A 15,695-nucleotide genomic window follows, 5' to 3' on the forward strand; every position below is an offset into this window, starting at 1 on the left:
TACAATTATTACAATATTGTACAAACAACTTGGTTTTATTTTGTTTTCAGTGAACAAAAATATATTTTCTTTCCTTCCTTCTCCCTTCCCTTATTACCAAAAAAAAAAAATCCTTGTAACAAATATGTATGGCCAAACAAAACAAATTCCCACATTGGCCAATCAGAATCCCAGAGGACAATATACAGTCAATCTCCTGACAGAGAAGTGATGGACTCAAGATGCGGAAATAGACATATAGCTCTGGACATGGCCATTTGATTCTTGTGTGTCTCATAGCCTAACCTTCTCTATATAACTTTCCTGATTACTGTTTTGTTACTTGCCTCAACAAATGTTTGTTTGAGATCTATCACTGTCTTCCATGTTTAGTATTTGGTTTTAGGGAAGGTAAACTTGAAGAGATTAAGCTAATTACATTGCCCTTCCAATTTAAGAAGGGACTACCTGTGGCAATGAGGGAAAGTGACTTTATCCTGAACTCTCCAAAGCATTGTATGCCTAAACAGAAAATATAGCATACTGATAATTGTAATCCTACCTCCAGTAAATCATGTGAAGGTAGGAGAGTAAAGGAGTGCTTGTCTAATCACAGCTGCTTTTCCTACTCTTCACAAAGAAAACCCAGTCTCTTTTAGAGATATCAATAATGATAATAGCTAAACATTTTAATGTTTATAAAGCCCTTTAACATGTTATCATAAAAATTCTGGAATATAAGTGCCATCATTAGCCCCTTTTTACAGATGAGAAAATTGAGGCTGAGAGAGACTGATTTGCTCAGGGCCACAGAACTAATGCTTGTATGAGTCAGGATTTGAACTCAGATCTTCCTTACTACAGTTCCAGAATTCTGTCTACTAATACACCTAGCTGTCTCCTGTGGAATGAAGTATTCTAGGTCATATCTATCTAAGTAAATCCCTGCGACATTGTCCTCTTCAGGTCCCTATGGCTCACTTCAAACTACTATACACAAAAGGTATGAAATAATGTTCTTTTACAAACCATGAGGGTTGTAGCAGTAAGCATCCCATTTTTCACTTCTGTTGAGGCGGACTCCATAATCAATAATGCCGGTTTTTCCAAATCCACAATTGGGCCCTGGCTTCACAATGGGATAACCAACTCTACCCTTGGCCATCCATCCTGCAGCACACACATGGAATCCTGCAAGAGAGAGTTGTATTGCATAGGCTCAATTGGTAAATTATATTACAGATTAGCTAGCTAAAAAGAAAACATAATAAAACCTGTGATTGCATTCAATTTCATGACAGTTTCCCAATTGCCCAAATGCATTTTGTGAAAGAGTACTTTTTAGGGAGTGGTATCAGTGAAGCAATTCTCTTTCTGAGAAATGGAAAATTTCATATATAAAAGATGATCATTTCTCTTTTACAAGAAAACAGATAATTTTTACTCATGGTATCAGACACAAATGAACCATAAATTTCAATACATGTATGTCTGTAAAGAAGGTAAGTTCAGGCATGGCATTTTCCATGGAAGTGCTCATCTTTTTCTCCTCCCTTCCTCTCTGCAACCCTAATCAATAGTAATATGATCTTAACTACAAATAGATACTAATGTAGGCTATCATTTTAGTCTCCTAACTGCTATTTTCTAGGCCTTGATTTTGATGCCAAGGTTAGTATCAAGTATTCTACCAAGATGCACATAAGGAAAAAACAATGCCTCATCAATCAATCAATCAATAAACATTTATTAAGCACCCACTTTATGCCAGGCACTGTGTTAAGCTCTATGGATACAAAAAGAAGCAAAAGACAGTTTTTGCCCTCGAGGAGAAAAATCTAAAATACATAATCAGTCCTATTTTCCATGACCTACTTAGGGTAGTCTGCTTTAGGGACATACAAGCTATCCTGAAATTCAATTCAACAGACATTACTTACTTTACCACAGGGATGAAGCATATGGCCTCAGTAGTGGTACATACTGCTTCACTGCATCACGTATTCCTTAAAAGAGGCTCAGTTCAAAAGTATGGAGCAAAGCAATAAAAGTCACTCATTTAAATACAGGACTAAAGCAAGAACATCCCTTAGAAATTATCAAGGCAAATCTCTTTATTTTATGGATGAGGAAACTGAGGGCCAGAGGTGGAAAATGATTTTTCCAGTGCCACAGAGGATGCAAAACAACTACAGAATTTGTATCTAAGTTTGGACCTAACTATAAATCCAATACTCTGTCCTCCCTATTGTGGAAGTCATGACCTGAAAGCCCAAGTTATTGCTAGCCATTCTCTCTTTCAACAAAGGGCAATCCTTGGATTGTCTAAGGGGAATGAATATTATCTTTCCATCCCAGGAGAGAAGATAGATTATCAGCAACTTGATGAGAGGGCTGCCAAAATGGCACCATTTATAGGAGCAAAAAGTTGGAGACAAACTACATGCCCAGTGACTAAGAAATATCTGAACAAATCATGGTATATCAATACGTGGGATATTGTTGTGCTCTAGGGAATGGTGGATATGAAAAATTCAGAGAAACATGAGAAGACATATAAAGTAATGCATTGCTGTTTGGGCCCACTCTCCCTGAAGATCGAGGTGGGAAGAGTCTCATGCCACTAGGTATTGAGAGGAAATGCTTTGTGACATCTGTTCTTGCTATATTTCATTTCAAGAAATAATCTCTGTACAACCTAAGTGACCAAAAAAAAAACTGGAATAATATTCACTGGTGGTCAGCAGTGGGGAGAACATACCAGAATGGGGATTCAACTGGATATCATTTGAGAAAGATACCTCCCACTGTCCTTCATGTGTACCCTAGAACCCTGAGGGGGAGATGTAGTCACCTTAGCTCTAGGCACCTGACCTAGGTGTGTGTGTGTGTGTGTGTGTGTGTGTGTGTGTGTGTGTGTTGGGAAAATAAGCCTAGAATTACTATATTTATTTTTGTTGAATTTCTTGGCTTTTCTTTTAAAATTTGTGTGAATGGCTTGGTGGGCAGCAATGGAGAGTGGATGGAGTGAGTAGTGGGCAGCAGATGGAAAGTGTGTGTATGTGTATGTATGTGTATATATGTATATAGTGTGTATATTTGGAAATGAATGTTATGTGACAATAAGTACATCAATAGAAATAAGATTAAATTAAAAACAAACAATTCCCCTCTCCCCTCTAAATAACAGACATGCCAGACAGTCCGATGGCACCACTAATCCTATTACCACCCACCCCCAAACCAACATCATTCCTTTCTGTTGTATTTGTCCTACCTTAATTATTTCCCCAAATGTAGTGGCATGTTATGTTAACTATTGCCATAGAATTTGGAAAAATTGAAAACAAAAATAGTAGCCCAAAGATAAAATGGATAAAGAAAATTTAACTCTATAATTCTAACTACTTCTAGCAGTACTGCATTCCATAAACTTGAAGTTAGATTTGTGGGATTTTTTTTTAATAAACAAAGAAATATATTTGGAAAGATTAATGATCCTGAGAAGCAAGACTGTCATGGCCTGAATCTTAGGGGGAAATCCAAAAGATGCAATAAATAAGCCATTGGCTGTATTTTCTGCTCTTTGTGCCACCCTTTGTTTCACAAAGGCATCCTCCTTCATATTCACATACTGCCCTTGCTTGTGCCCTGGACCCAGTTGCCTGAGAAGGAAGGAGCTTAAGCTTTGTGTCCCAACAGACATTCAGGAAAAAGACCTCTGCAGTATTTCTCTATCTCTTCTAGCTCTAAGGCTGAACTTGAATAAGGCTTCTCTAGGTGAGGCTTGAAAATAACCTCTTTTTTTCTTTTCTTTTACATGTTAATTTTGTTGTATATATGAGAGGAATAGCAAGTTGTGCATAGGACATTTGAAATTTCATGTACAATCATATTTCTTTATTACACTATGTTGTGGAAATGCATGTTTTATTCCATAAATTTAAAAAGGAAAAAAAAAATAAAATGAGCTCCTTGTTTATTGCTATTAGGTAGAAACTTTTAGAGGGATACAAGAAACAATTCATCATGAAATAAATACCTGCATTCTATAGAGAATGGGATTTTCTGCCATTGAAAATATCAAAAATAACATTAGGGGCAGCTAGGTGGTGCAGTGGATAGAGTACTGGCCTTGGAGTCAGGAGGACCTGAGTTCAAATCCAGCCTCAAACACTTGACACTTACTAGCTGTGTGACCCTGGGCAAGTCACTTAACCCCAATTGCCACACACACACACACACATACACACACAAACAAAACAAAACAAAACAAAACATTGAAAAGTGTCCTTTGTTTCACCTCCACTGTATGCTGCCACCTTGGGCAGTTAGTTGCCTATCTTACTTGTAAGCTGGGCCCAACTCTGCTCTAACATTCTCTGAGACTATAGACTAGAAAAACCTTGAAAGAAGGTTATTGAGGGAAATGGAGGGGGAAGACTTCCTGTAGAACTTTTTTTCTCAAGGGAGCGACCCCCCTAAAATTTCACACTAATGTAAATCACATACCTATTTTTCTGGCTGCCTCTACTTGTTTATAGGTGGCAAGCTGCCCTCCTTCATATTCACATACTGCCTTTGCTTCTGCATAAGTAAGCTGATATTTGCCAGCACGTGCTTCTCTGTGATAGACTCCTGCTGCTTGTTCTGTGAAATGACAAAATTTCAAAAAACAATCAGGAAAATGGGTCACATTAGAAGGAAGAACTGACTGTGTTTCCCATAAGGCTCTGGACCTCAGAGATGAGCTTGTTTGAATTTCCCAGGACTCCATTTCCTATGAGTCTGTTATCACTGGTACAGGCATAGTGTATCACAAGGACTATATCTGAGGGGAGAGAAGAACAGAAAGTCACATGGAAAGGATCATGACAGTTCCTGGCACAGGAATAAGGGCAACAGAAGCAGCACAGTCTGCTAACTGATTAAGTGAAGTTAAAAAAGAAAGTGGCAGGTTGTGTGGACAGATTCAGATTCTATGTTGCTGAATCTTCTCTTCAGTTCAGTTCAGTTAGTAGCAACTTTGCCATACCCAGACCAGAGAGGAGTCTTCCAGGATTATTTCCCAAAATTTCCCCACAATTTCTGTAGGGATCAGGTCCAAGGAATGACTGCTGAGATTGATTTTTTAAAAATTCTTTTGCGAACTTAGTCCCAATTGAATACTTTATGCCTGTTATTTGATTGGTTTGCTAGGACAAACTGAGTTCAGATGACTGTAGAAATTCTTGGCTGTGCCAGGATCAGTAAATGAACCAAAGAAAGTATACTTACTATAAATTATGCCCCATGTTCAATGCAGTTGTTTATGTGGATTGTGGGCCATGTGGAAAATGGACTATATCATTTAGTCTTATAACTCGCTGGAAATTTTTTGACTAATGTTACAATATTACATCAGCTATTTTAGCTGCTAATTTGTTTTCCAGAACTATTCACTTTGGACAGCTGACTTTTCTTTGTTAGAAAGTTTTTGGGGAAAAAAATGTGAATGAGGGGAATTTTAGGGAAAGAGGCAAATTTTTAAATGAATATTTTCTCTGAACTATCAATCTAAAAGTAAGAAGAATACTGATGTACTTAGCATATATGATGTATAGTAACACACTAATGTATATAAATGTGTTTTAAATTTTAAAAATCAAAATGAATCAATGCAACATTTTATCAACTAGAAACTCATATTTATATGCTAGTACAATGCTAGCTGATGTTGAAAATGATGATCCTCTGATAGAGACCCAGAAGTATTATTCGAATTATCAAAGAAATAGTAAATTGTATTCAGTATAGATTTACTATTAAGCATAATTTCTTTTGTACTAATTCTTTTAAAATGCACAAAGCATGCATGACATATGCTTGGCAACAGAGACCTTTCTGTTCATTGTAAATCGAATGGTCATATAAGAAAGTCTGGGGGAGTCATTGGGATGCATTTTTGGTCAGATGTTTATCTATACTTTTGAAAATCAGGTTTCCTTCCTATATCTAAGGCCATGTCAGTTCCCTGGAAAATACTAACAAGAAAGGGAGCCGATATGGTTTTTTTTGTTGTTGTTGTTTTTTGTTTTTTTAGTGAGGCAATTGGGGTTAAGTGACTTGCCCAGGGTCACACAGCTAGTAAGTGTTAAGTGTCTGAGGCCGGATTTGAACTCAGGTACTCCTGACTCCAGGGCCGGTGCTCTATCCACTGCGCCACCTAGCTGCCACACCAATATGGGTTTTAACGGAATTGGGGGGGGGGGGCAATGAGGGTTAAGTGACTTGCCCTGGGTCACACAGCTAGTAAGTGTCAAGTGTTGGAGGCTGGATTTAAACTCAGGTCCTCCTGAATCCAGGGCTGCTGCTTTATCCATTCCACCACCTAGCTAGCTGCCCCCTTAATGGAATTATTTTAACAATGGAATTATATTGAATATATAACACATGTGATTGATGACATGAAAATTAATCATCAGAATTCCTGAAAAAAATTTAACTAAAAAGTAGTTTTTTCACTGACCTTTAGCAGGGAGAGAACACTGCCTGATCATTTTTTGAAAGGATGAAACTGATGGTAGTAAGCACTATTACCATATGAAGCTCAACTTGATCTACTCAAATACCAAGGTAACAATCACTAGCCTTGGTTTTTATGTGTGAATAAGAAAATGATACACAAAATCACCAAATATTATAAATTTAGCATTAGTAAATGTGAAAATGGCATATGCTCTAAAGAAACAATTTTAACAATTGTGGGCAATATGGATTTTTTTTCTCAGTAAATTCGCTTTTATTTAAAGCTTTGCATTCCAAATTTTGTCGCCCCTTCCCTCCCCCTCCTTGAGCAATCAGATATAGGTCATACATGTGCAATTATGTAAAACAATGCCATATTAGTCATTTTGTAAAAGAAAACTTGAATAAAAGAAAAAACCGAGAGAAAGTACAAAATAGCATGCTTCAGTCTGTGCTCAATCAATATCAACTCTTTCTTTGGAGGTAAATAACATACTTCATCATTAGTCCTTTGGGGTTGTCTTTGATCATTGTATTGCTGAGAATAGTTAAGTCATTCACAGTTCTTCATCAAACAATATTGCTGTCACTGTGCACAACATTCTCTTGGTTCTGCTCACTTCACTATACATTAGTTCATATAAGTCTTTCCAGGCCTTTCTGAAATCATCCTGCTTGTCATTTCTTACAAGCAAAATAACATTCTATCACCATCATATACCACAGTTTGTTTAGCCATTCCCCAATTGATGGATATTCCTTTGATTTCCAATTCTTAGCCAACTACAAAAAGAGCTGCTATAAATATTTTTGCACAAATAGGTCTTTTTCTCTTTTGGGGGATGTCTTTGGGATATAAACCTGGCAGTGGTATTTGTGAATCAAAGGGTATGCACAGTTCTATAACCCTTTGGGCATAGTTCCAAATCAATGTGGGTTTTAACCATATTGCTCTATCATAGTGATCCTAACTGTTGGGCAAGAAATGTGAAATGCAGAAATTTAGAGACATTTCCACTTCAAATGTTCATATGGACTGTTTGTGCCTGACCTATGGTAAAGCCTTCCATTGCTTCCAAGCTCACATTGGTCTGATCAGCCATAGTATACACATGTATACACACTGTACACATCAGATACATTGTACCTTGACCCCAACATACTAATGCCATTTTGATCCTCTTTGAGAATGAAGCACAACAACCAATCAACTATGGGACTGATCCTTCTCAGAAGCCTTTACAGAATCAGCATCCACTTTATTCTCTGTATATGTGGGTTTACCCCAGAATTCTGTCCTGGACTTTCTTCCTTTCTTCTCTCTCTCTCTCTCTCTCTCTCTCTCTCTCTCTCTCTCTCTCTCTCTCTCTCTCTCTCCCCTCTTTCTTAGTGAGCTCACCAGCTTCCATGCATTTCACCATAATCTGTATGTAGATAACTCCTAAACCTATATACTCAACCATTTTTTTGCTCCCCTAGCACCAGCCCAGAATGCCCAACCACCTGCTAGGTATAACACATGGATATACCACAGACATCTCAAACTCAATCTGTCTAAATCTAAGCCTGTGGAATTCCCTGAAGCAATACATCCTAGATTATTAATGCCTTTTAACAAATAGAAAAATAGTGACTTTCTTTGGTCTTTGAGTTTATTCATGAAATATAGACAGGGAAACAAAAAAAGGTATAATGAAGACAGAAGAAAATAATGAAAATTGATCCATCCTGTAGACATAATTGGAAAAATACCAGACATTTAATGAGAATGACTAACAGTGCACAAGAATTTAATAAACAAACTAAAATCTGGGCAAAGCCTTAAAGAAATCCAAAAGAAACGAATATTGCATTGAAACAAAAAATGTATTCCTTTATATATTAAGAAATAAGGGGCTACGTGGTGCAGTGGATAAAGCACTAGCCCTGGATTCAGGAGGACCCGAGGTCAAATCCAGCCTCAGACAATTGAAACTTACTAGCTGTGTGACCCTGGGCAAGTCACTTAACCCTCATTGCCCTGCAAAAAAAAAAAAGAAAGAAAGAAAGAAAGAAAGAAAGAAAGAAAGAAAGAAAGAAAGAAAGAAAGAAAGAAAGAAAGAAAGAAAGAAATAAGGAAAGCATAAGATGAGAGACAATTAAAGGTAATGGAAAGAATGCTGAATCTAGAATCAGCCATCCTGGGTTTGAATTCTGGATTTATTTTGCACATGAGTAAACTTGGGTAAGTTTTTAGTCTCCCAGGGTCTTAGATTCCTCCTCTCTAAATTACTTCCTTGGCTACTTTCCCCAGTACTCAATGTACCTTCTCTCATGCTTCCAGACCTCCTGGGCCAGGAGGAAGTGTATGTATGCTATTTGCTCCTCACTGCCACTTCTAGGACCCTACCATCACCCTTCAGAGACTACAACCCTGGTTTAGTCTCACCCCACTACTTTTGTTGCCTGCTAGTATAATTGCAAGTTGTGCTGACTGGATTCACTATAATCTGATTTCATGTAATCTCAACTGATTGCTTATTACTGCACAGCAATCTTTCATACTCTTGACAGCTTCTGTTCCAAAAAAATTTTTCTCTCCTCAATCTACTTATGCCAGTCCCTCCTATCCCCCACCTCAGGTGAAGAAGTCCCTTGAATATTGAGGTGATAGGATCCATCTTCCTCTCCTTGGCAATTTCACATTTCAAATCACTATAGCATCATCCATCATCCTCTCCTCATTTCCCCACTCTCGGAAGAGGTGACCCTTCTTTGTTAATGCTTATCTCTCGATTTGTGCCCTTCATCTCATTACCTCCCTCCTATTACTTCTAGGAGCTTGACCTTTCAATGATTTCTTTGCCTTAATTTTCAATCTCTTCTTATCTGCTATTTCCTTTCCTTCTACCTACAAACATACCATCCCCTCATTCTTCAAAAACCTTAATTTAATCCTACTGTCCCCTCAGGCTATCATTTTATATTTCTCCTCCTTTTTACAGTCAAACTCTTTTTTGAAAATGTCTAAACTCCTTTTCTCCACTGCTTCCTCAACTCCTTCCAATCTGTATTGTATCCTCACCATTTACCTGAAACTGCTTTCTCAAAAGTAAGCAAAGATTTCTTTCTTGCTAAATCTAGTGGTCTTTTCTCGATGTTCATTCTTCTTGATTGCCCTGGATTATTCATCACTGCCACCGCCCTTATCTTCTGGATGTTATCTACTACCAGGGTTTTAACCACACTGCTCTATCCTAGTGCTCCTAACTGTTGGACCAATCCTTTTCAAAAGCCTTTGCAGGATTAGTATCCACTTCCTTCCCTGTGTTTGTAGGTGTGCCCCAAAATTCTGCCCTGGATTTTCTTCACCTCTCCCTGTCTATGCAGTTTTCATGGATTCAACCATCATTTCTATGTAGATAACTCACATCACATAACTAACCATCCCTCCACTCTCCCAAACAGCAGTCCAGAATATCTGCTTGCCTGCCAGATATTCTGAATATCCCATAGGCATCTCAAACTCAATCTCTCTAAAATTGAATTCTTTATCTTGCTTTCTAAACTCATCTGCCTCTCCAAACTTTCATATTTCTGTTGAGTGGCAGCACTATTCTGCTAATCCCACAGATTCAAAATCTGAGTCATTTGTGACTCTTCACTCTCACTACCCAATAATTGACTAATTTCAAGTCTCCTCAATTCTGCCTCTGTAATATGTCTATAACCATCCCCTTTTCCTGACCTATAAAATAACCATGCTAGTTTAGGTCTTAATAACTTCTGTAGAAATAGCCTTATACACTTATAAATACATCTCATCTACATAAATCTCCCCTCATTATAAATATTATATCCCAGTTAATTCTTCATTTCCCAACATTCCTTAGATTTGTACTCTACCATGCCCCCCAGTACTAACCTCCACTCCTAGTTTTTTAGTTTTCTTTTATGTTTTGTCTTTGCCATTAGATTGTAAGCTCTTTGAGGGCAGGAACTGGTTTTCATTTTACTTCTTGTATCTCTACATGGTAGGTATTTAATAAGCATTTATAAATTCCTTGAGGATAATGGCCATCTCACTTTGGTTTCTGTATCTCTAGTACCTAGCACATGCTGTGGTAATAATTTAACAAATACTTGTTAATTTATTGAGTATCTCAGTTTTAAACAGACAATCCCAAGGGTTTCACCCCTCTTTTACAAGGCCCATAAAACATCTCAAATTATTATATATAATATATAATTTAATAACTTATTAAATTTACATTTTGACTTTTAAAAGTCAGAACAAGATAAAATTGTCATTTGCTTGAAAGGTCTTATGAGTAATACATGAAGTCCACTTAAGATTAATACAAGAAAATATATAATATATTAAAAGTTGCAAAGTGCTTTTTTCACAATGACCACATGAGGGAAGTAGCATAAATGTTGTTATTCCTACTTTAGTGATGAGTAAATTGAGTCTGAGAGGTTAGGTGTTTATTAAATACATTGAGACTGCTCTTCAGGCAGTCCTAATTAGCCTAACATTTTTACCAAATAGCAATACTATATATGTATAATAATACCTATCATTTTTAATAACACTGTAAAATTTGCAAAGCACTTTTAAAATATGTTCTATTTGATCTTTATGGAAACCCTGGGAGGTAGGTGCTATTATTATCCTCATTTTATAGATGAGGAAACTTGAGACAGAGAGAGATTAACTGACTTGCCCAGGGTCACACAGCTAGTAACTGTATGATGTAATATTCGAATTCAAGTCTTTCTGATTTCAGGTCTAGCATTCTATTCACTGTGCCACCTAGATCCATGTTATTGTCATCATCATCATCATCATCATCATCATCAATATATGTATACAGATTAAATGATTACTGAGGTCTCTCTCACCTCTTAAGTCTTTTGATTCTAATAGAGAGAATCACTCCATAAGATGAATGAAATGAACTCTATGTTCTGTTTGTGCAATGTTTGTTTGTTTGTTTTGGTTTTGGTTTTTTGTTTTGTTTTTTGTTTTTTGTTTTTTTTTTTGCAGGGCAATGAGGATTAAGTGACTTGTCCTGGGTCACACAGCTAGTAAGTGTCAAGTGTCTGAAGCCAGATTTGAACTCAGGTTCTCCTGAATCCAGGGTCGGTGCTCTATCCATTGCGCCACCTAGCTGCCCCTCTGTGTGATGTTAAAAATTTTTTTTCCCTTAAGTTTTCAGGCAACTATTCCTAAGAAGTTATTCTAATCATATTAGTCTAATCCTGGGGTCAGCAAACTATGGCTCATGGACCAAATCCAGCTTGCTGCTTGTTTTTGTAGAGCCTACAAAATAAGAATGGTTTTTTACATTTAAAAATATTTATTGTATTTAATTATTGATTAGACTCTAATCAATCCTAAATCATTTGTACTATGTTTCTTCATTAATAATCAGCACAAGATTTAAATGATAATGAAATCTTAGGAGTTTTTTTTTCAAATTACAGTTCAAATATTAACACAACAAGCCCAAACTCTGTGGGGATTTTAATGCCAGGGTGGCAAAGAGTTAGTGTGTATTTTTCTTCCTGTGGAACATAACCATTACCATCTACCCATATGAAATTTTTGTAAAGCACACAATTAACATCCTCTTCCTTTAAACAGTCTCTATTCTAGGGCACAGGAGGAATACTGGAGAATTTACTAATACTGCAAAGTTAGTCTCTGCTATGTTAGTAACTGTTAGCTATTCTGTTTCTGGCTAAAATACATGCACATTTTCCAACAGGAGCCTTGATGACATACAATGTAACTAAATGTATATATTTGCTGCTTTCCTGGCAATAAATATCAGCCCAACTCCAGCAAAAGGATAACATTTGTTCAGTGAGAAAATGGTTCATGGAAACAGGATAAAAATGAAGGGGAGAAGGCAAGACTGTCCATCATAAGTCAGGCTTTGTAATGAAATCCTCATTGAGGCTCTTATTACAAGCATGACACATGCTGAAAAGGAAAAATGATCTGGACCTTGCTTAGCTAGTGTGAAACTAAGATCCAAGCTGATCCTCTTACATTTCATGACTATTGTTATTTCTATATTTTCAGTACCGTTTTATCCAATTTCCTTTCTGTACTTCAAAAAACCCAAACCCTTTCCATTATGACAAAGTAGGCATAAAGTAATAAACATTTATTTGCATTTTGAGAATTAGGGAGAATTTTATCTAAAAGTTAATTTTTGAAGTAGTCAGAGAATTTGAGATATTGTCTTTGTTCTGTTGTGCTTTTTTTTGGGGGGGGGGCTTTTGGTTAGTGTTCAGTGTCATTTCACCTTGACTTTTTACATTTATTTTGCTAAATCACATTCCTTTTTTAAATAAATGAGATAAAATCTCATCTAAATGTGTACCAAGAGGGAAAAAAAGGAATGAAACAGATTACTGTCAGAAAGATATCCTTTTCTTTGTTTCTATACACCACATGTAAATTTGTTAAAACTTAAAAAAAAAAAAAAACAACCCACCAAACCCTTAGAGAAATATCAAACTTAAAAATACTATCACTGTTGAAAATGCTTTAAAGATTTTTGTATATTACAGTTTGGAGTCCTAACTATGTTTTCCATTTACATCAGAAGCAAGTTAAAATACAGAGGAAAATTTAGGCAGTGTGAAAACAAAAGATATCACTACAAATTAGTTTTTAAAAATACCAGACAACAATTCTCCCCCACCTCCTCCAACCTTTTCTAGGGTCTTCTCTTGAAAATATGACACACATATTCACATGGAGAAAAAATAATCAAAACATTTGTGTTAAATGTGTTCAAAAGTCAATTATTTTCTTGTCTAGGGAATTTATTCCTCTAAGCTTTAAAGGAGGGAAATAAAGCCTTAAAAATATTTCACTGACATTGTAGTTTCAGAATATAAATCTCATTGAGATTTTTTTTTTGTAGCATTTTCTTTGCAAGAGATTCACCTATAAATGAATTGAGGGAGAGCCTGCTGATTTGCCCCACTTCTCTACAGTTTGTTTGTAAAAAATAAGACTTTGTTTTCCTAACAAAAAGCATATGAATGAAGTTTCTTACCAAGCCAAATGGAGTTATGAAAGATTCCATCCTTGAATCCCCAGCCTTGAGCCTCATCCCACAGCAAAACAAAGAAATAAATGAAGGCGATCATATCTTCAGTTGTAGAAAATGTATAACAGTCTTTTGGGAGCTACTCAGGGTAAACTCTTCAAGCAGCTGCTGAAATTTGACTGGAACATCTGGTTTCCAGATCTTTTAAATAGTTTTTTCAGCTGTGAGGTCAGCAAGCATGCTCCAATTGCGTTCGCAGCTGCATCGTAACACAATTAAGACAGTGTCTGAATCTATTAGTCTGACTCATATGCGTTGGAGTACAAAACTGAGAGTATAGAATAATGGTCAAATTCTAAAATTGATAGGAAAATTCTTGCCCATCCAGATATCCTTTTGTCCCCACATTTGACAAATATTTTATTACTATTGAGAAGTTTATTTAACTTGGTGGAATATGGTAGATCTAATTACTGTGAATTAAGATTCAGTGGTGATAACAAACTTTTAAAAGCAAAGCCCCAATGTCATTTTCAATGCATCAATCTTGGTATCAGGACTCTTATTTTTTAATTTATCCAAGCAGTTACTTCAAAACTGTAATACCTTGTCAATCTCTCTCATGTCAAAGAATTTAGAAGTGTTCAAAGCAAAATTATATGAATTAGGCATGCTCTAATTTCAAGCACTGCTCCAGTGATGGGCTTGATGAGGGAATAAGTATGTATTTATATAGTGCCTACTATGTGCCAGGCACTGTGCTAAATACCTTTTACAAGTATCTCACAATATCCCTGGGAGGTGGGTGCTCATAATTGACAGATGAGGAAATTGAGGCAAAAAAATTTATATGCCCAGGGCCACACAGTTAGTCATTTTCTGAGGCTCAATTTGAACTCGGGATTTTTTTTTGTTTTTGTTTTTTCTGATTCCAGGCCAAATACTCTCTGTGCTGTGCCACCACCCACTCCTATGAAGCCTATGTAGATGAGGAAAAGATCAGTTTGTTTATTCCATTCTGGAATGAAGGGAGAGGATAATCCAGTTCATAGCTAATGAATCTCCCTGCCTTGAATCTTTCCCTTCTCCAATTGAGCTTTCATACAGTTTCTCAAGGTGATATTCTTAAAGTACAGTTCTTTTTTTTTTTTTTTAGTGAGGCAATTGGGGTTAAGTGACTTGCCCAGGGTCACACAGCTAGTAAGTGTTAAGTGTCTGAGGCCGGATTTAGACTCAGGTACTCCTGACTCCAGGGCTGGTGCTCTATCCACTGCACCATCTAGCTGTCCCCTGTACAGTTCTTTTTAAAAAAAAAAATTATTTTATTTGCAATATGTAATTATATTTTATACATATATAAAACATAGATATAATATACATAGAGACACATATATGACATATATAGTGTAAATTTTCTACATGATTACATTTAGATATACCTAGATCAGAATTACACAGGATTTGGCAGCTTCCACATTAAAGAATCTCAGGGCTTGGAATATAATATACCAGAAGGCAAAGGAGTTAGGTTTACAACCAAGAATTACATGCCCAGCAAGACTGAATATAATCTTTTTGGGGGGAAATAGACATTTAAAGAAATAGAGGAATTTAAAGCATTTTAAAATAATCTTTTATTTATTTGTTTGTTTATTTATTTATTGCAGGGCAATGGGGGTTAAGTGACTTGCCCAAGGTCATACAGCTGGTAAGTGTTAAGTGTCTGAAGTCGGATTTGAACTCAGGTCCTCCTGAATCCAGGGCCAGTGCTTTATCCACTGTGCCATCTAGCTGCCCCCAGCATTTTTTTATTAAAAGACCAGAGTTGAATGGGAAATTTGACTTCCAAATACATGGTTTAAGTGAAACAAAAAAAAAGGTTAAAAAAAAAAAGAAACAAGAAAGAAAAACTAAGAAATTTAATAAGGTTACACTATTTCTAGTTCTATATGGTAAAATAATATTTGCAATTCTCAATAACTAAAGTACAGTTCTGATCACATCACAATCTTACTAAAGAAACTATTGTGGTTCCCTTGTACTTTTAGGATAAAAAACCAAAGCCCTCAAGTTTGGCATTTGAAGCCCATCACAATGTGAGCTTCCTTTTCCTTCTCAAGCTTGCAAAGTAGATGATTGGCTGTTCACCCCCAG

General features: G+C 36.4%; 1 protein-coding gene across 1 annotated transcript in view; it reads right to left on the reverse strand.

The window, feature by feature from the left end:
* TNFAIP6 (TNF alpha induced protein 6) overlaps window positions 1-13,702 on the reverse strand; it is a 28,031-nt gene extending 14,329 nt beyond the window's left edge. Inside the window, exons 1-3 of the mRNA XM_043995913.1 lie at window positions 13,548-13,702; window positions 4,492-4,629; window positions 1,009-1,170 (exon numbers count right to left, since the gene is read on the reverse strand). Of these exons, the coding sequence (XP_043851848.1) occupies window positions 1,009-1,170; window positions 4,492-4,629; window positions 13,548-13,641 (394 nt within the window). The 5' untranslated portion in view covers window positions 13,642-13,702. The remainder of the gene's footprint in view (window positions 1-1,008; window positions 1,171-4,491; window positions 4,630-13,547) is intronic.
* Window positions 13,703-15,695: the final 1,993 nt, after the last annotated feature.

Source organism: Dromiciops gliroides, chromosome 3 (genome assembly GCF_019393635.1).
Source record: "Dromiciops gliroides isolate mDroGli1 chromosome 3, mDroGli1.pri, whole genome shotgun sequence".
Lineage (NCBI taxonomy): Eukaryota > Metazoa > Chordata > Mammalia > Microbiotheria > Microbiotheriidae > Dromiciops > Dromiciops gliroides.